General features: G+C 41.8%; 1 protein-coding gene across 1 annotated transcript in view; it reads right to left on the bottom strand.

Moving 5' to 3' along the window:
- The window catches only part of LOC102436434 (A disintegrin and metallopeptidase domain 3-like), an 81,310-nt gene that overhangs the window by 26,016 nt on the left and 33,671 nt on the right, over positions 1 to 21,623 (bottom strand). The window contains exons 10-14 of the mRNA XM_023751828.1: positions 20,772 to 20,958; positions 16,551 to 16,649; positions 11,429 to 11,624; positions 9,936 to 10,026; positions 9,468 to 9,657 (exon numbers count right to left, since the gene is read on the bottom strand). Coding sequence (XP_023607596.1) covers positions 9,468 to 9,657; positions 9,936 to 10,026; positions 11,429 to 11,624; positions 16,551 to 16,649; positions 20,772 to 20,958 — 763 coding nt within the window. The remainder of the gene's footprint in view (positions 1 to 9,467; positions 9,658 to 9,935; positions 10,027 to 11,428; positions 11,625 to 16,550; positions 16,650 to 20,771; positions 20,959 to 21,623) is intronic.

Genomic DNA, 21,623 nt, shown 5'->3' with positions numbered 1-21,623 from the left:
TTGCTCTGCTTCTCCGCATCCCCTACCGTCCTGTACCCCAAGCGTACGGAACCGAAGCGAGACAGTTCAAAGTAAGAACGTAAGCACGAAAGGAAGCAAGGCCGAAAGAAAGCAAGGATGGAAGGAAGGAAGGAAGGAAGGAAGGAAGGAAGGAAGGAAGGAAGGAAGGAAGAAAGAAAGAAAGAAAGGAAGGAAGGAAGGAAGGAAGGAAGGAAGGAAGGAAGGAAGGAAGGAAGAAAGAAAGAAAGAAAGAAAGAAAGAAAGAAAGAAAGAAAGAAAGAAAGAAAGAAAGAAAGAAAGAAAGAAAGAAAGAAAGAAGAAAGGAAGAAAAGAAAAGAAAGTCCAGAAAGAGGAAGGTTGGGGGAGGAGGATGGAGGTGGATAAAGGTTAGGGGGAGCGAGACTCCTGCAATAATGTCAACAATAAAACAATTTTATAAAACACCATGTGAACCTGACACCTAATGATTCAATAAAGTAACTTATTATTTGATAGAAAATGAATTATTGAGAATTAGATACTATTTTCCCTTGAGGGAGCAGTGCTGTTAGTTTATTGATACTAATTGGCATAAGCACAAAAATAGTCAACTTGTACTGACCACTTGTAATGTGGTAGGATCTGTCTTAGCACTTTCTATGCATTTTTATAAAATATATTCATATTGACCCTGTGAAGGTGATATTTTCATCCTTATTATATTTGACAAGAATTAATTTTACACTTTTAAGGACATGCCATGAGTTATTGGCTATGCCAATATCCAATGCAATAAGAATTATACTCACAGATTCTAGTGATAATGCTAAATACTAGCATTCTTATAATTTTTACATTTTTTCCAACTTTAGTGATAATATCCCTTATCTTTCACATTAGCAATATGACCTTCAGCAAGTTATTTATCTCTCCATACCTCAGTTTACCATCTTGAAATTTGAAATAGTAATTATACCCAAGTGAATAAAAAAATATACATAAAGGTAAGAGGATGAAATAATTCGATACACATAAAGAAACAAAAGCAATGTATGACATAATAAGTGATCACTAAATACAAGTTTCACTTTATTTATTGATTTAACCTGATTTTCATGCAGACTTGATGTTAATATTCTTCATTCAAAATTTAATTTAATTTAATTTGAATACATATGGGGCAACTTCTCAAATTATCTCCTGGCTTTTATCAAGTTATCAGATAGAATATCCAATATATGATGAATAGTCTAAAACATAAATTATCGCCTAATACCATTGGCATAAAAGGGGAGGGGAGTATCAGCTTGTTCATTAACATAAATTGCTCTAATGAAGCCAGCAGGAATAATAAAATGTTGGACAAACCAGCGTTACCTGTCCACAAACTAGTATTTTCATTCTGTGCTCCTTAAACATTGTCACTCTGACAATAATAAACTAGTCATACTTCCCTGGGTTGAAATGAGAAAATGTTAAGACCCAGGCTTAACAGATCATTTTGTAAGTTGGCTCTTTTGTAAGGAAAAAAAAGAAGCAAAAGACACCATAAAAGAAAACCCTGGTCAGTGGCTGGGATGATGTTTTGAATACAAACTAGCATATAAGACTTGCTTCTCTGAAAAAGAGACACAAAGAATATCCCAGAAATAGTCATAGCACAGCTAAAAAAAATCTCTACTGTAACTAAAACCACATTTCCTAGGGGAAATGCCTGTTTATGTAAGCATATTTTCTTATAGTCCTGTGTATTCATATGGATAAGAAAAACAGTTAATATTATTTATTAATTGACTAGCAACATTTACATACCACAAACATAATCTTTTTGAAATTTCAAAGGCATGTATGTGCTGAGATGTTCTTATCTCCTCTAGAATACCCATGTGGTTACGATCATTTTGATAAACCATACTCCTATATCTCATCAATAAAAAATTCAAAGACACTCTGAATCACAACCCATATTAAGCAAACTTGCATTCTGGAATAATGTCTAAGTCCATGCAGTATATTCTTCATTTAGAATTATAGTATTAAATTTAAGAATGATTTATTTAAAATTATTATCTTGTAAAAAGGGAGAGATACATTTCTTCATGTCAATAAATAAGAAATAAAATCTCTCTTTTTGTATTGATTGATCAATCAAGATACACAGAAACATCATTTAATGTATAAAATGACTGATAATTTTCACAAAGGATCACAATACATGAGAGTGAGGTAAAGACACCTTAAATTCCCACCTCTCTAAAATCAATTGAATAATTCAGGATAATAAATAAAAATAGCTTAAAATTTTAATTAAATACTGCTGGGGTCCAATCCCAGCAGGTCCAGGGGTCCCCAAAGGTGTGGACGGAGTCAGCGAAGAAGGAATGACACGAAGACAGCCTTCAGTTGGTCAGCAGCCTAGTCAGGACCTATAGCCAGGATCTCCAGCCAAAGTTCTGGTCGGAGTTCTGGTCAGGAACTGATGAGGATCTGACGTTTATTGTCTTATTACATCTGTATTTATACCAGCCGATTCCAATCCCGTCAATTTCTATTACAAGGGTTAAGGTGTTTCTCATCTCCATTCCAGGGAGTAAAGACCATGTAGCTTAATTACCCGCCTGGCACTTAATTAAGGGGTTGTATCCCCTCCCTAACCTCAGGGAAAGATCCCCACCTGGGGAAACAACCTTTCTCGGAGAGGTGACCTTGGTTAAAACACATGGCGCTAAAGGGAGCAAACATATTAAAAACAGTATGCTACATACGCCAGGTCCACTGAAACACATGCTGTGCAGATGCCTCTTTCCTGCAGCGACTGCATCAATCAAGATACACAGAAACATCATTTAATTTATAAAATGACTGATAATTTTCACAAAGGATCACAATATATGAGAGTGATGTAAAGACACCTTAAATTCTCACCCTCTCTAAAATCAATTGAATAATTCAGGATAATAAATAAAAATAGCTTAAAATTTTAATTAAATACCTTCAGAATGATTGCAGGATTTGACACACAATAGCCTCCTTTTCCCCATAAATAAGAGTTAAGGAGAATCAGAAGGAGACAATTAGAAGATGAGAGATTTAAGAACATACAGGGATTTTGAAATAAAATGAAGGCCATTGATGGATAAGAAGGAGAAGGCAACCACCTCCAATGCAATAGCATAGGAGAGAACCTAGCTGACCATCCTCACAGTGCTCTAGAGGAGCTGCAACCCCAGAGTCATATGGAAAAACAGGGAGAGAGCTGAAAGGGTGGGATTGGGAAGAGTGGCTAAAATGTCTATTATTAATGGAAGTCTGTCCACAAAACCACAGAACTAGTTAGCTCTCAATCCTCACTACACACCTATTCCTCTCAATGACAGAATGCAGTCAGCACAATCCTTTTTATCCCAAGGGACAAAATTTAGAAGGGTATTTTTTTTCTAAAGCAATTGAATTAATGGTGACTATAGAACTCAGGCTTTTCAAGTAATCTGCCACGGAATAGACTTTATCCAATTAAACTATTGTAAGTTGCATGGACTAAAAGCCAGATTTCTAAATAAAGGCTGTCATGAGACAAACCCAGTCACACAGACAAAGCTGCCAATTTGTTTTCTATCATACCAAATGGTGTGGGGGTAAAAACTCATGGTATTGAGTTTTCTCCCTTCCTTTCTTTCCTCTCTCCCTCCCTTTCCTTTTTCTTTTCTCACTTCTTTTCCTTCCATGGGGATATTGCCCACTTAGGCATGGGCTAATGATTAGATTTTCCCAGGTAGAGAACCTCTGCTAGAGAAATGAGGACTCTGTAAAGTCCATAGTTCTGTTGGGACAAACTAGAGGACTTTCAAATGCATGATTCAATTCCCACAGATGATTAGCTGAATTCCATTATTATGAAAGACTAGACGCCCGGTACAAGAAATTAGTGCACTCCAGAAGGGGGTGGGGGGTGGTCTCTCAGTCCAGCCTTCGCCCTCTCCCAGTCCGGGAGCCCTTGGGGAATGTCCACCTGATGCTCAGGCCCGTGGCCTAAGCTGTCAGTGGGAGTCCTTAGCGCTGCCACAGAGCCCGGAAAAGCTCTCACCACCACCACTACTGCACTAGTCAGCTGTAAGCCCGGCTTCTGGATGAGCAGCGCTCCATCTGTGGGAGCTCACTGACCACCAGGGGGCAGCACCTGGATTGAGCATCTGCCTCTGGTGGTCAGTGCACATCATAGTGACTGGTCATTCTGCTGTTTGGTCAATTTGCATATTAGCCTTTTATTATATAGGACTAGAGGCCCCGGTGCACAAAATTTGTGCACTGGGGGGTGGGGGTTCCCTCAGCCCAGCCTGCCCCTCTCACAGTCCAGGAGCCCTCAGTGGATGTCCTACTGATGGCCACAGTCTGGCAGCAGAGGCTCGGAGCAGGTGTCCCGTGTGTGAGTGTGTGTGTGTGTGTGTGTGTGTGTGTGTGTGTGTGTCTGCTGGGGGCCTGCCCCCAGCCACACCATGGAGGCTTGGAGCATGAGCCCCTCTGTGTTGATCTCTCAGGCTCCTGGCCTCCACTGCATGTTGTACTCTCCCTTGAGCTATGGCCAGGATGCAGGTGCTGCTTGCAAGCCAGGCTTTCCTGCTCCAGAATCGCCATGGCGATGGGGGAGCAGGCCCAGCTGGGGGCTGCTAACAGGCCGGGATTTCCCGCTTCCAGGTCTCCATGGCAACCGGGGAGCAAGCCCAGCTTGGGGCTGCCCGCAGGCCGGGCTTTCCTGCTCCCTGATCAGGCCCAGCTGGGGGCTGCCTACAGGCTGCACTTTTCTACTTACCGATGGCCAGATCACCACAGCGACCCAGGGCCCAGCAGCACTTTCCTGCTGTCCAACAGTCATAGGGTCCCGGCTGGGGGCGGGGCTTAGCAATGCAGGGCTTCGGCAACACGGGGGTCTCGGCTGGGGGCTCAGGTGGCACATAGGGGTCTCAGCTGGGGGCTGGGCTTATGCCCCGCTGCCCAGGGCTGCACATGGGGCCCAGATGGCAGTTTGTGCTGTCCCACCCTGCCTGTTGTATAGGATAGAGGCCTGGTGCACAGGTGGGGGTCGGCTGGTTTGCCCTGAAGGGTGTCCTGGATCAGGGTCGGGGTCCCGCTTGGGTGCCTGGCCAGCCTGGATGACAGGCTGATGGCTGTTTTTAGGCTGCCCGCACCCCCTTTAGGGTGGGGTCCTCACTGGGGTGCCTGGCCTGTCTGGATGAGGGGCTGAGGGCAGTTTTCAGGCTGGCGGGTGACTCAAGTTCCCAGCCTCTCCTTTTTTTCTTTTCTTTTTTTTTCTTATTCTGGGATTTGTTTACTTTCTATGGCTGTCACTGGAGCTGAGAGTGGGCTTTAGCTCTGAGGCCAGCTCCAGCTTGAGGCCTCGGCTGCTGAAAGCAGATATCTGGGCTTTGTTTAGCTTCTATAATTGAAACTCTGTTGCCATCACTGCGGCTCTAAGCTCTGAGCCCGCTGCTGGCTGAAAGCAGGTTTCTGGAGCTTGTTTAGCTTCTATAATTGCAACATTGTTGTATCCGGAACTCAGAGCTGGGCAGCGTTAGGCGGGGAACCTTGGCTTCCTCCATCACTGGAGCAAGCAAGCGTCCTGTTCACTTCAGCTGCCTGAGTGCTGGCAGCCATCTTGGTTGTCAGTTAATTTGCATATCCTGCTGATTAGCCAATGGGAAGTGTTCAGGGGTATGGTCAATTTGCATGTTTCTCTTTTATTAGCTAGGATGGTAGAAGATCAGTTAATGGCAATCTTCTGTAGCATTTGTATGTCTAGTTCCCATACTGTTTTATTTACATTATTGTAGCTGTTTTTCCTGGACATCAGATATAAGTTCACTCTCACTTCTTTTAAGATCCTCTTTCTTTGTATTTATCTTTCCAAAATTTTATTATGCTGTATCCTACCATGGATTTCATTGGATTGATCCTATATGATGCTCTTTCAGTTTATTTCATCTGTGGGTTTATGCCTTTTGCCAAACTTGTAAATGTTCCAGGCATTATTTCCTCAAATCCTTTTCCAACTTTAAATTCTTTCTCCTACATTTTATGATGGCAATGTCTTGGGTATTATATATTTTCCTATAACTCCCATGTCCTTGAAGCTCTATTCATTTTTTCATCCTATTTTCACTCTTTTTGTTCAATTTGGGTATTTTTCAGCTTCACTAATTTTTTTCTGTTGTCCCCACTATTCTGCTGCTGAGACCATCATTGAGTTTTTATATACAGGGTGGGGCACAAGTATGTTTACAGTTGTGAGGACAGGAAACACAGAGTTCATTTTTGTATTATTATTTATTAACTAGAGGCCCAGTACACATATTCGTGCACCAGTGGGGTCCCTTGGCCTGGCCTGCGGAAACAGGCTGAAACAGGCTCTCTGAAATCTCCTGAGGGGTCCTGGATTGCATGAGGGTACAAGCCAGTTCAAGGGACCCCACCTTCACAATTTGGGCTGGGGAGGACATAGGAGGTTGGCCAGCAGGAGAGGGACAGTGGAAGGGCTCCAGGGCATGTCGGGCCCATCTCACTCAGTAGCCTACCAGTGGGAGTGTCTTCTCCCTGGTGGTCAGTGCATGTCATAGCAACTGGTCAACAGGTCAACTGTCTGCCCCCTGGTGGTCAGTGCATGTCATAGCAAGCGGTTGAGTGGCCTTAGCATATCATTAGCATTATTACGCTTTGATTGAATGGGTGACCAGATGACTGGACACTAAGCATATTAGGCTTTTATTATATGGGATCATTGTATTATTTTCCATACAAACACCTGTAAGCCTATTTTGGCCCCATTCTACATTGATTGTTGTATGTTTCAGCTCCAAATTTTCTAAACAATTCTTCTTTACATCTTCTTAACTCCTTGCTGGAACTCTCTATCATTTCATTAGTTTCCAGCATGTTTTCAAGTGCTCATTGAAACATGTTAATGATGGTCACTTTAGATTCTTTCAAGGGTCTTTCTAACATCAATGTCAACTTAGTGTTAATTAATGTTTTTGGTGTTATATGATGCATGCGAGTGTGTGTGTGTGTGTGTGTGTGTGTGTGTACCATTTTATTGCCTTTTTCTAGTTAAAGAATGATTAAATTACTTAGTATATTTACTCTGACTTATTTATAGTGAACATTTGTTCACTTTGTTTTAAATGAACTTTGAAGACATATTATTTTATAATGTTGTGGACAAAAAGGGGGCCACATACTAAACTTGACAACCTTAAAGAAGGCATACATGGTTAGTTTTATAATCTCAGATACATAAAGTAACTACATAAGAAGATCTGAAACTTAAAATTTCTAACTAAAAGGGGGTCTTGGTATGTATTCATGTCCTAGGGTAGTATCTTCCTTGACAAAGGTCAGTCTCTATCTTAACTGAGCCTGTAGATTGTCCTTTTGCATCTAAAACAGCGGTTCTCAACCTGTGGGTTGTGAACGACTCTTTCACAGGGGTCGCCTAAGACCATCAGAAAACACATATATAATTACATATTGTTTTTGTGATTAATCACTATGCTTTCATTATGTTCAATTTGTAACAATGAAATTGGGGGTCACTACAACATGAGGAACTGTATTAAAGGGTAGCGACATTAGGAAGGTTGAGAAGCACTGATCTAAAATAACATACCTTTGGAATATCTGGCACAACTATTGCACCAGAGCTAGAGTCCAGAGAACAACTCACTGCTATCTTGCTCCCCGCATACCATCTCTATGCGCTCTAAATGTTCATTATCAAACACCCTGTACCCACCGGCGTAAAGCAAGTGTGTGTCTATTTTTACTACTTTTCATCCATTCTCAGAGATTTCCCAGCTTTGCTGTCTCCAGGCTACCAATGAATTTCAAGCAACCACCCCTATGGTCTTTCCTTTGATTCTGATGCATAAATCAGCAATAAAACTGATATTCCCCAGAGCATTTTATTCATCCTTTTAGGTTTTGCTTTACAGCAACTGATGTCAATTTGCCTAAATAAACTCTTATAAGATTTTTTTCTTAGACTAGAAACTCTTTTGTGGACAATGTATTCAGTGCCAGTATGTTCCTTTGTGATTACCATTTTTATGTAAAAATGTCTTCTGTCATTCTAAAATGTTTACTCATTGCCTTTTTCTGCTTATTTTTCCTTTCTTAAAATACTGTTTCTCAATAGAAATCATTTTAATCAAAATATAAGATAACGCTCTAGGCAGTTTGGGTTAGTGGATAGCGCTTTGGCCCTGCAATTGAAGCATCCTGAGTTCAATTCTGATCAAGAGCATTTACCTTGGTTGCAGGCTCAACCCCTGGCCCTGGTCTGGGCAAGTTGGGAGGCAACCAATGGATGTGCCTCTCTCACCTCCATGTTTCTCTCTCTCTGTCTCTCCCCCTGCTTCCACTCTCTCTAAAAAATCAATGGGAAAAAAAAATCAAAGGAAAAATATCCTGGGGTGAGGATTAACAAAAAAACAATGTAAGATAATTATGCACTTTTTTCTCAGTGGATAGAGCGTTGGCCTGCGGACTCAAGGGTCCCGGGTTCGATTCCGGTCAAGGGCATGTACCTGGGTTGCGGGCACATCCCCAGTGGGAGATGTGCAGGAGGCAGCTGATCGATGTTTCTCTCGCATCGATGTTTCTAACTCTCTATCTCTCTCCCTTCCTCTCTGTAAAAAATCAATAAAATATATTAAAAAAAAAACAATGTAAGATAATTATGCACTTTTTTCTTCAGTCAACTAGTTTTAGTAGTAATAGTTTCAAAATCACTTATCTATAATGTTTCTTAAAATTTTTAAGAAAAATTAAATAATGCTTATACTCTGTTTTATTTCTGTGTCTTATGGAAGGGCCAAATTTTTAACAAATACATTATGCTTTGGAGAAAGAACTAAGCTAATAAGGAAATAAATGTTTTACTTTTCTTATAACCAAAATAATTCTCATCGTTACTGCAAGACTAAATATTTGTTTGTTCTTGTTATTATTGTTCTTAGTATTCAGATTGCTCCATTCTACCTTTTTAGGGTATTATTTCTTTTTTTTCCTTTTGTTTACACAAACTATTGCAGACCAAATTCTAGCTCAGTGATGGTGAACCTTTTGAGCTCAGCTTGTCAGCATTTTGAAAAACCCTAACTTAACTCTGGTGCCATGTCACATATAGAAATTTTTTGATATTTGCAACCATAGTAAAACAAAGACTTATATTTTTGATATTTATTTTATATATTTAAATGCCATTTAACAAAGAAAAATCAACCAAAAAAATGAATTCACATGTCACCTCTGACACACATGTCATAGGTTTGCCATCACTGTTCTAGCTTCATGTGTGAGAAAACCATTTTAAATATACTAGTTTGTAAAATTTTAAATAAAATATCTTAATCTCTCTCTCTCTGTCTTTCATACACATACACTCACGGACATTCATACACACATCATATATAGAATCAAATACAATTAATATTTACCATATTTTCATCACATATAGTGCCATCAGTTACATAGGTATTATCTGGATTTGTGACTTTTGAGTCTTTTCTTGTAGCTGCTGACATACATATATGGCCACCAAGGTAAGTATATTGAACATCAAAATTTCTCGTTTTTGTTATACGTGTATGTGTCCATTCACAAACTATCTTTGCACACATGGTGTCACTGGCAATATAAAGCAGAGAAAATTCCCCATATGTCATTTTGGGACACAATTTTTTAGGTAAATAACGATTTTAAAAAATGAGAATAATTCAAAACATTACTCAGAACATAACATCAAAGCTACTCAGAGCATACAACGTATTATTAAGTGTAACATATAAATTCATCCATATGTACTAAATACATCTCTCACTTGAATTAAGAGACTTATTGCAGAAAACACATACACACAAACACATACATGCATTTGGGAGATGGATAAGTTTTAAAATACACACCGAAAATTACAATTCCCTCTATGACAGTTTCCAAAGTCATCTGTCATAAAATTCACTTCTTCTGCACATAGATACGTTCCACCTTTAGCAACTTAAAATAAAAGTTCCAATTACTCATCTTACAAAAATTAAAACTAAAGTATGGTACATTAATACAGAGGCATCTAGACAGCACCAATATCCAATCAATGCCATCTACTATAAGTATTTCATGTCACCTACTGGCTCTTCCAGAATGAGAAACACTCCCAAAAAACTACCCACTTGAGAAGAGTAAAAGTGGTATCATCTTCCAGAAATGACTTAAAAGTCAGTCATTTATTTTCTGATATACAATTCTAGTAATCTAGTCTCTATATACCAATCATATGAAATTTGCCTAATGCTCCATTCTCTTTGTCTTATATTTACTAAGGACATTTTCCTCTTGACATAATTCAAAGGTATTTTGATTTGCAATTTCATTTTCAAACTAGTGACCCAGTGCATAAAATTTGTGTACATTAAAAGGGAATTAGAGGAAATATTTTAATATTGCTATTTGCCCTTTCTGTAATAATAGAAGTGTCAGAGATGCAAGAAAATTAGTAAAATGTATATGAAAATCTTCCTCCTGTCAGAGTCTGGGGTGTGCCATGGGAACCAGAGTCAAGTCCCTGCCCACCCACATGTGCCTCAAAATCATGCAAAACCCAGACCCCACTGGCCCCACCCACATTGGGCTAGATCCAGACATGGCCGGCCCTACCCCCGTCAAGCCCCGCCAGTCAGGAGGGTGCAGCCTCAGGTGCTGGGGCAGGGGGTACGGCCTGAGGTCCCCCTGCCTGGGCCGGGGAAGGGGGCACTCCTTGAGGTCCCCATCAAGGCCCACAGGTGGGGGGGAACAGCCCTGCATGACAGGGGGCATGGCCTCATGTCCTTCGGCTGGCACCTGGGTGGGGGTGGGCATAGCCTGAAGTCCTTGTCAAGCCCTGCCAGGGCATGGGGCATGGCCTCAGGTCCCCTGTCAAGCCCTGCCGGGTGGGTGGTGCAGCCTGAGGTCCCACAGCCTGGCGCCGGGATGGGGTCCCCCAGCCTGGCGCCGGGCTGGCACCAAGGTGGGGGGCGCAGCCTGAGGTCCCCTGTCAAGCCCCACCAGGCGGGGGTGTGCAGCCTCACCCCCCTGCGTTGGCCCCATGCCATGCAGCCTCAGATCTCTGCTGATTGCTTGTTAAAACTCGTTATGGGAACTCAGCCTCCGCTGTGGGAGCAGCCATCTGCATTATGGGATCCCCGCCTTTGCTGTGGGCGCAGCTATCTTGTGTTATGAAATCTGCCTCTGCTGTGGGTGTAGCCATTTGTTACACTGTGATGGTCAATTTGCATATTCCCTCTTTATAGATAGGATTTGGATTTAAATAAACAATATATTTTTGTGGATTTTAGGGTGAGTTGCTGACTTCAGAAAATCACAGTTCCAAAATGAACCCCTAAAAAACACACACAGCTATTACATTTTCCAAATAACTCCGCACACTGTCTAGCTGGATCTCGACATACTCCCTTATAGCAAAAGGCGGTTTTATTGTTACAGGGCTCTAAATCAATAGCTTTCATGTCTGGCACACAATACTCAGATCTTCCAGTGCAAAATTCTGTAAAATCACATGGATCAATGCTTCTCCGACATATACGTCCTCTTGGGAATAGCTGTGAGGGAAAAACAAAATTGGGGGAGGGAGGGAATACATTTTATTCAAATGACTTGAAGTGCTTCCCACATGGCAATGAATCAACTCTTACCACACTATTCCAAGCAAGGTATTATTATCTGCTATTATAATTTACATAAACTGTCATTATAGTTAAGAATCATGAGAGGTTAAATGAAATGTCAAAGATCACATACTACTCAATACACGAACAGGGGCGGTATAACTCAGAATCCAAATATCCATCAATTTTCACCTCAATTTTTAAAAAGGATCTAGTTAGTGAAAGCATTCATAGTTGTAATGCTGAAGTTATACTAAATTCTTACTTCAAGATCAATAGAAAATATGTAATATCAATGTTTGCATATTTGTTTTTCAACTTTGGGTTCTTGGGGACAAATTACACTCCTGAAATTCTGTCCTAATTCAGACACTAGTCTTTCTCATATTTCTAAAATATGGCTGAATGGATATCATTTTCATTTCAAGCAATTTTTCTTCAGGATGTACTCCATCTCTACCATGAGGGATTATGAATTTTGAATCTGCTCTGACTCAGGATGATAATCAGAAAACTTCTCCCTAGACACAGGGAAAGGATCAGTGGTGGAAATTTAACTTAGCAGGATCAGTCATGGTTTCTTCTATTACCAAGCAGAGAGGCAGATGTTGGCAAAGAAAGGATCTCTCTACTCTTCTGAAATATTGTACTGTGGACTAGATATGCCAGGAGATGTAATGAGTTATCTCTGTTACACATGCAGAAACCTTGTTTGAGACCTGTCAACAAAATTGCAAGGATATGCAATAGAATAAGGATTCTATTGTTCCTGTTTGAAATATTCTCCTGAGCACTAAGTAAGACTCATCTTTTCCTAAGTTTTATAAGTGCTTGTTTGTTTTCCTTTGCTTGGCCATTATCAAGATACAACCTTTTGTGACAGCAGAGAGTATTGTGCTAATTGAAATAAGCCAGTCAGAGAAATACAAATACCATATGATTTCACATATTTGTATGTGAAATCTAATGAACAAATTAATGAAACAAACAAAATAGGAACAGACTCATAAATACAGACTGACAGTTGTCAGAGGGCAGAGGTGCTGGGCACTGGGTAGAACAGGTGAAGGGATTGAACAGTACAAATTGGTAGCTGCAGAATAGCCACAGAGTTGCAGTTTGCAGCATGGGGAATATAGTTAAAAATGTGGAGAAAACTGGGTGTGGGGCCAGGTGGGCCACAGGGAGTCCTCTCTATGAAGTGCATGGTTGTCTGACCACTTTGCTCTACATCTGAAACTGGTGACGAATGGAATTAAATTTAAACTCTGGCTGATTTCTATATATAAAACCCTAATATGCAAATAGACCGAACAGCAGAACAACCAAACAACTGAAAAACCAGTCACTATGATGTGTGCTGACCACCAGGAGTCATACACTAAACATGGTGGGCATCAGCCACTGCGGGATGGTGGACCAGGTGAGCAGGGGCACCAGACCAAGGCAAGGTGCCGGCTTCTGTCATTGAAGTGAGCCTCTGGTGATCACTTATAATTCTTTGCTCCTACATGTTACAGTTCTGCCCAGCACTCACACCTGCTGTCAGCACTGGATCCGCTCACACCCACTGCCGATACAAGAGCCGTCACTCACACCGACTGCTGGCGCCGGGCCCGCTCATACCCATAGCCAGAGCTAGAGCCACCAGTTGCATCTAATGCTGGCGCCGGCCCCAATCGTTCCTCACTGTCAGTGGGAGCGAGTCGGCCCAGCGCCATCAGTGTGTGGGAGTGGGGTTGCCAGCAGACAGAGGACTAGGGGCCACAGTGGGAGGAGCCAGGCTGGGGCGCAGAGGATGGGCTGAGACCTGCCCCTGAGCTGACTGCAGCCTTGCGGCTCACAGTTCCTTTCAAGGTGCATGAATTCCTCCACTGTGCCCTAGTCCTATATAATAAAGAGGTAATATGCAAATTGACCATCACTCCTACAAACAAGATGGATGCCCCCATGTGGACACAAGATGGATGCCACAAGATGGCCAGCAGGGGATGGCATTGGGAGAAACCAGGCCTACAAGGGAGGGTAGTTGGGGATGATCAAGCCAGAAGGGGAGGGATGTTGGGGGCAACCAAATCTTCAGGAGAGGGCAGTGATGGACGACCAGGCCTGCAGGGGTAAGCAGTTGGGGGAAACCAGGCCTGCAGGGGAAAGCGATTAGGGACGACCAGACTGGCAGGGGAGGGCAGTTGGGGGCGACCAGGCCAGCAAGGAATAGCAGTTAAGGCTGACCAGGCCAGCAGGGGAGAGCAGTTGGGGATGACCAGGCCTGCAGGAGGGGGCAGTAAGCGGTGACCAGGCCAGCAGTGGAGGGCACTTAGAGGCAACCAGGCCTGCAGGGGAGGGCAGTTGGGAGGGACCAGGCCTGCAGGGGAGGGGAGTTGGGGGCAACCAAGTCTGCAGGGGAGGGCAGTTAGGGGTGACCAGACCAGCAGGGGAGAGCAGTTAGGGGCAACTAGGCTGGCAAGGGAGGGCAGTTAGAGGTGGTCAGGCCAGCAGGGGAGGGCAGTTAGGGGCAATCACGTTGGCAGGGGAGCATTTAGGCATCAATCAGGTTGGCAGTGGAGTGGTTAGGGCAGCTGTGGGTAAACTACGGCCCGCGGGCCAGATCCGGCCCGTTTGAAATGAATAAAACTAAAAAAAAAAAAAAGACTGTACCCTTTTATGTAATGATGTTTACTTTGAATTTATATTAGTTCACACAAACACTCCATCCATGCTTTTGTTCCGGCCCTCCGGTCCAGTTTAAGAACCCATTGTGGCCCTCGAGTCAAAAAGTTTGCCCACCCCTGGGTTAGGGGGTGATCAGGCTGGCAGGCAGAAGCAGTTAAGGGCAATCAGGCAGGCAGGCAGGTGAATAGTTGAAAGCCAGCTGCCCTGGATTGTGGGAGGGATGTCCGACTTCCTGTTTAGGCCTGATCCCAGCAAGATTGGACTTAAATGAGCAGTCGTTCATCCCTTGAGAGGTCCCTGATTGGAGCGGGTGGAGGCTGGGCTAAGGACACACACCCCACCCATGCATAAATTTCATGCACCGGGCCTCTAGTAATAGAATAAAATACTACTAAAGTGCTAAGTGTTGGTTATGGTTTGATTGATTTTCATTATAAAACAAATTCCAGAATATGATGATAGCTTTCTTCTTTAACCACTATTTAGAAAATAAAAGAACTCTTCAGCCCATTCTTCTAAAAAGTGAAGTCATGTAATGCAAATGATATTTTAGTCACTTGATATTTTAAAAACAAAAGCTGTATATCGAGAGTTTTTCACCTTTGTTGTTCCACTATGACATTAAAATTATACTATACCTAAGGTGTGAACAAAATAGTATTAGAAGCAAGCTTTATTTCAAACTTTTAGTAAGCTTGAATTTAAAGTCCACAGTTAGAATGCTCATATCTTTAAAAATTTCACACATAAAGTGTATATAAGAAATTCATAATAAACATCATTCTGTGCAAATTTTTGAAAAAGACACAACTGACCACTACATAATATGTTTATAGAGTACCAATTACATTTTTTAAATTGCATATAGAAATGCCTGTGTACAGGTTAGAAACAAGTTATTCATTGCTATGTTTCAGTAAAGCAGCTGGTTAAATTATCGCCTTCCATATCTTTGCACTTGGATTTGTTTTTATCTAAATAGAAATGTCATTTATAAAATATTAGATAAAATTGTTAAATTTTGGAAATGCATTGGTATACATTAGCCTGCTTGAAAGTAGAAAAGAGAAGAAAATAGGAAGACTTTTACCCTTAGGGCCAATAAATGAGAGCAAAAGCAAAGTTCTATTTCCTAACACATATAAAGTTAATGTAAACTAACAAAGTACATTTAGCTCTTGCCCTGAAGCTTTTAGCAACTTGTACTGTGGATTTTCACTCAACCAAATGTAGTGATTATCTCCATTTTCAAGAACTTGGGGTGTAGGTAAATGGCAATGGACTGTTTAGAAAAGCTGTATTGCACTGGTTTGGAGACTAAGGTCAGGATGAGAGCTCTAATGAAGGGAAAAGCAACAAGATTTACTGCTAAGAAGTAGAAGTCCTACACTGGCCTCTAGATTTATGTACCTTAAATATAACTGACCATTGGTTCTAATTACTAGCCCACAGAGTAAAAATGAACACATATAGAACAAAGCAGAATAATGTTGTGAGAGATTACACTGAAACAGAAAATATCTCTCTTTAATCCACTTTTGTCATAGACTCCTGAAAGGAACACTAAAGGAGGTGCTATAATGATGCAAACCACAGAAAACAACTCCTAACCAATCCCCTCTCAGATGTGGCTACAGAGAAAAATATGAATGGAAAACTTCCCAAGAGAAATCAATTCAATCCTCCACTTCTAGGCTAGGAGTCCTCGACCAAGGCAAACTTCACTATTTTATATGCTACATATTCCACATGGATTCCTTTTTCTAGTATTTTCAAAGTCAGACTTTTAAAAGTACTGTCTCTTATTGGAGCATTGCATGTCAACTGTGTGTTAGCTGGCTCATTTATAATTTTGTCGTCAGTTGTTTCATGATGAAGAGCTTCACTCAGGCAGCACCGAGAGGAATTCATAGCACCCAAATAATCTGGAATTGGTATTGAGTGCAATAACTAGATGGATCTTGAGTAGAAAATGAAACAATACAGAGAGTAGTGGAGCTAAATAGTAGGGAGAAAAAGACCTAAAGACATCATCTAAATTCTAAAGCCAACAGTGCGTGAATAGAGTACATAAAGTAGCATATTTGAAAGATGTGTACAAACAAGTTTTTAAAAAACTAAAGCAGAAAAAAAGCACAAGAACACAACAATTTCATGAGGTAAAACGGTTATATTTAGAAAGCTTACCAGACAAGTTTTTCTGTCACAGCATGGTCCACCGCCACATTCTGCAGCTAGAGTGAGCGTACAATTTTTAGTATGACAGCATTTTTTAAAATCACATTCCTAAAAGCAAGTATAATCAAATTAAATAATTAGAATTTGCCATCAAATAGATCATTTTATTTGTCAAAATAAACTAATGTTTGTCTCTAAGTTAAATACAATTACAGTATAATTTTTACTCCTGTTTATTTATAGCACTGCTATGTTTAAAATTATATTTTCAATATAGAAAACAATGGTAATAAATTATGCATAATTCCAAGCCCACAAAATTGAACTGTTAATTATTTTATACATTAAAAAAATAAAAAAATTATTTTACACAATTAATTTTCAATCCCCTTTGGTTTTGTAAACATATACATATACAATGAATTTCTACATTTATATTTTTTATCAAATACATTATAAGTACATTTCCATATCAAGGTTCTCAGGAAATAATTTTAGAAATGTAAAGCAAGTTATGATTGTGACAAAATAGAGGTTTCTAAATTATAATATTTTGGTATTATAAGAAACGTTTCAGAGAAAATTGTTGTCATTATTTGCTAAGCTCCAAATGAAAGAAAATCTTACCTATGGGCCTGGAGAACATAATACTAAGTGAAATATGACAGTGAGAGAAAGACAAATACCATATAATTTCACTCATATGTGAAAGTAAATGAACAAGCCGAGCTACTAAGCAAAATAGAAACACATTCTTAGGTAGAGAGCAGGCATTCACCTCTGGTGTGATGGGGTGGTTGGAGTGGTCAGGGATTTTGGTTGGGAGTCGAGTGATTGAGCAGAAAAGAAAAAAAAATAGAGAAAGATAGAGAAGGCAGTAATAAGCGGGAAGTTATGTCAGTAAAGGCCTATCTCAAGAAACAAGTGAAATCTCAATTAAATAACTTTGTATTCTATCTTAAAGAACTAGAAAAAGGGCCCTGTCTGCGTTTCTCAGATGGTCCCAGTGTTTCCAGATACAATAAGGTTGCAGGTTTGATCCCTAGTGGTGGCACATACTAGAATCAACCTATAAATGTATACATAAGTGGAACAACAAATCAGTGTTCAAATATACCTATTCAGTTTACAGTCCTCTTTATAAAACAATAAGAGAACCAGTGCCCGAAATCCATGCCCTTGGGGTGAGAGTGGAGGGGTCCTCAACCCAGACTGTGAGAGGGCACAGGCCAGGCCAAGGGACCCCGCTGGTGCATGATCTGGGTCAGGGAGGGATGCAGGAGGTTGGCCAGCTAGGAAAGGACCATGGGCCGGATCGAGGGCATGTCCAGCCTGTCTCATTCAGTTCAAATCAGCTGGATCCCAGCAGCAAGCTAACCTACCAGTAAAAGTGTCTGCCCCTGGTGATCAGTGCATGTCATAGAGAGTGGTTGAGCAGCCTTAGCATATCATTAGCATAGTACACTTTGATTGGTTGAATGGCCAACCTGATGACTGGACACTTAGCATATTAGGCTTTTATTATATAGGATGCAAATCAATTGGATGAGAAAACCTCCCAAAAGTTCCATATAAACCAAACGGCCTCTTACAGGGATAAACACCACAAATAGGAGATTGTCCATCTGTAAAAACAAAGAAACAAACAAAAACCAGAAGTAGCCCACTTACTGTTTACCTAAACGACAAGATCACTAGGATCCCTCCCTACAAAACTTGTCTCATGCCAAGAAAACTTAGTTTCCTAGAGAAACAGTGTACATATGAGCCTTCTACAATCATATATAATAGAAGGCTAATATGCAAATAGACTGAATGGCAAAACAACCGAACAACTGGTAGCTATGATGTGCGCTGACCACCAGGGAGTGTGCACAAAACATGGCGGTCATTGGCCACGGCAGGATGGTGGAGCAGGTGAGCAAGAGCGCCAGACCAAGGCAGGGTGCCTGTCACTGTCATTGGGGTGAGCCTCTGGTGCTTACTGAATATTCTTTGCTCCCACATGCCATGGGTCCCACCTGGCGCTTGCACCTGCTGATGCCAAGCACCAGCCCTGATCACTGGGTGCCATCAGCGGGTGTGAGCAGCGGCTGCCAGCCCTGATCGTACCTGAAGGCTTCTCCACCTCCTCCTGCTCCTGAAGGGCAATTGGGGCAGCAGCGGCCACTTGCACATGCTGTCAGCGCTGGCCCACTCACACCCGCTGCTGGAGCTGAACCCAATCTCTTTACACCTTCAGTGGTGCAAGCGGCCCACACCGTCAGTGCATGGGAGCAGAGGCAGGATCAGGGCTGCTGGCACACAGGGGACCAGGGGCCACAGCAGGAGGGGCTGGGCAGGGGCTTGGAGGATGGTCCGAAACCTGCCCCTGTGCCCACCGCAGCCTTGTGGCCCACAGTTCCTTTCAAGGTGCACAAATTCGTGCACTGGGCCCCTAGTCCTATATAATAAAAGGCTAATATGCAAATAGACCAAACAGCAGAACAACCAGAACAACCAAACAACCAATCGATCGCTATGACATGCACTGAACACCAGGGGTATGTGCAGAACATGACAGGCATTGGCTGTGGCGGGATGGTGGAGCAGGTGAGTGGGGGCACCAGACCAAGTTGGTGCCCCAGTCGCTGTCATTGGGGTGGGCCTCTGTTGGTTACTGAAAATTCTTTGCTCCTGTGTGCTGTAGTCCTGCCCAGCATCCCACCCACAGCCAGTGCTGGAGCTGCCACTCGCACCCGCTGCTGGTACCTGGCACCGGTCCCAATCACTCGGCGCATTCAGCGGGTGCAGGTAGCAGCTGCTGGACCTAATGGCCCAGAAGGGCTTCTCCCTCCCTCCCTGCTCCTGAGGGGTAATTGGGGCAGCACCCGCCACTCGCTCCCCGCAGAGCCCCAATTGCTCTGCGCCATCAGTGGGTGAGAGCAGAGCTGGCACCATCAGCATGTGGGAGCAGTGTCAGTGGGACCCGGGCTTATGGCAGACAGGGGACCAGGGCCACTGTGGGAGGGGCCAGGCAGAGGTGTGGAGGACAGGCCAAGACCTGCCCCTATGCCCACCGCAGCCTCTCTGCCCACAGTTTCTTTCAAGATGCATGAATTTGTGCACTGGGACCCTAGTTATAAATAAGTTTGCACCATATAAAACAACTTCAAAATATAAAGAATGAATTGAGTAAATTCTAGTGAGGAGGAGGCAAATACAACTGTATCATCGGAGGGATCAATATAATTTCTCAAGTACTGAGAGGTCAGACAATCAAAATTAATAAAAATACAGAGATTTTGAGTCATTCACTTACATTTGTAATGCGGCCCACACCGTCAGTGCATGGGAGCAGAGGCAGGATCAGGTTATATGTAATTTTTCCCCTAATAATTAGAGAGCCTTCATCTTTTCTAGAAAATCTTTATCATTCTCAACATCACAATGAATAAGTATATGAACACAGTCACCACAAAATTCACTGATTATCTTACAAAGCACAATTGAAAACAAGTAATAGCAAAAACTAAATACAACGATGATGAATGATGCATTATGATTTATTCAATTCTGTTCAACCAAGTTAATATAAATGAAGATCCCCAGATGCAAGGACTAAAGAGATGAGGAGGTAAACAACACACATTTTATAACTTTGGGAACCAGTACTCACTTGGGAAGAATTCAGGAGATGATTTAGGTGACTATATTGTTGAGGGTGCTAGTTTTTATGATACAGAAAGGTGAGTGTTGCTATTCATGGTTGCACAATGAAGAAAATCATATTGAATCCATGCTACACTTACCTGTACTTACTCTATACTTAAATTCTTCAAATGTTTCAAATGCAAGGTGAGTCCGTTCTCACATGACCAATATCTCCATGTCTTAGATCAGTGATGGCAAACCTATGACACGCGTGTCAGAGGTGACATGCAAACTCATTTTTTTGGTTGATTTTTCTTTGTTAAATGGCATTTAAATATATAAAATAAATATCAAAAATATAATTCTTGGTTTTACTATGGTTGCAAATATCAAAAAATTTCTATATGTGACACGGCACCAGAGTTAAATTAGGGTTTTTCAAAATGCTGACATGGCCGAGCTCAAAAGGTTCACCATCACTGTCTTAGATAGTTGATGAAATGGTGCAGCATTTGACAAAAAGCCCTTCCCTTTTGTATCACAATCTTATAAGCAGAAAAACAAGTCTTTAGCTACTCATTAATGATTGACACTAACCTCTGGAGGGCCACAATCACATTGCTCTCCCTTTTCCACAATTCCATTGCCACATTCTGATGCTCTTCCTTGGACAACCACTTTTGAAATGGTTTGATTTTGAAGACATTCAAATTCAGGCTGTGAAACTACACGTTTAAATTCATCTACGCTGCAACTGCTAAACAGCTTTACACCACAGGAACGTCTAAAATTAAATTATATTCTTCAGATATGGATTAAAATCACTATCAAACTAACACTCTTCAATATGGCACTACATATTAATTCAGTACAACTTCAGACAGAGAAAAACAAGAAGGAGAGTGCTTTGATTTTTAATACAAGTCATAGAAAATGTAAGCAATGAGTTCATCTACACTAATAAAAGAGAAACATACAAATTGGTGTCACACCGCTACCCTTCCCATTGACTAATCAGGGCAATATGCAAATTAACTGCCAGCCTAGATGGCGGCCGGCAGCCAGGTAGCTTGAAGTGAACAGGAGGCTTGCTTGCTTCAGTGACGGAGGACTCCAACGTTTCCCACCTGCCTTGCCGGCCTTTGAGCTTGCAGTTTGAAACATTGTTACAAATATAGAAGCTAAACAAAACCCCAGAAACCTGCTTTCAGCCAGCCAGGATCTCAGAGATGGAGTTGAAACAGTGTTTCGATTATAGAACCCAAACAAACCAGATACCTGCTTTCAGCAGCTGAGGCCTGAGTTGGAGCCAAGCCTCAGAGCTAAAGCTGGCCCAGAATAAAAAAAGAAAAGAAAAAAAGGAGCATTTGGGAGCTTCAGTCACCCGCAGCCTGAAAACAGCCCTCAGCCCCTCACCCAGACTGGCCAGGCACCCCAGTGGGACCCCCC

The sequence above is a fragment of the Myotis lucifugus genome, unplaced genomic scaffold (genome assembly GCF_000147115.1).
Source record: "Myotis lucifugus unplaced genomic scaffold, Myoluc2.0 scaffold_26, whole genome shotgun sequence".
Taxonomy (NCBI): Eukaryota; Metazoa; Chordata; class Mammalia; order Chiroptera; family Vespertilionidae; genus Myotis; species Myotis lucifugus.
The sequence above is the reverse complement of the archived record's forward strand: the minus strand, read 5'-3'. Positions and strand labels throughout refer to the sequence as shown.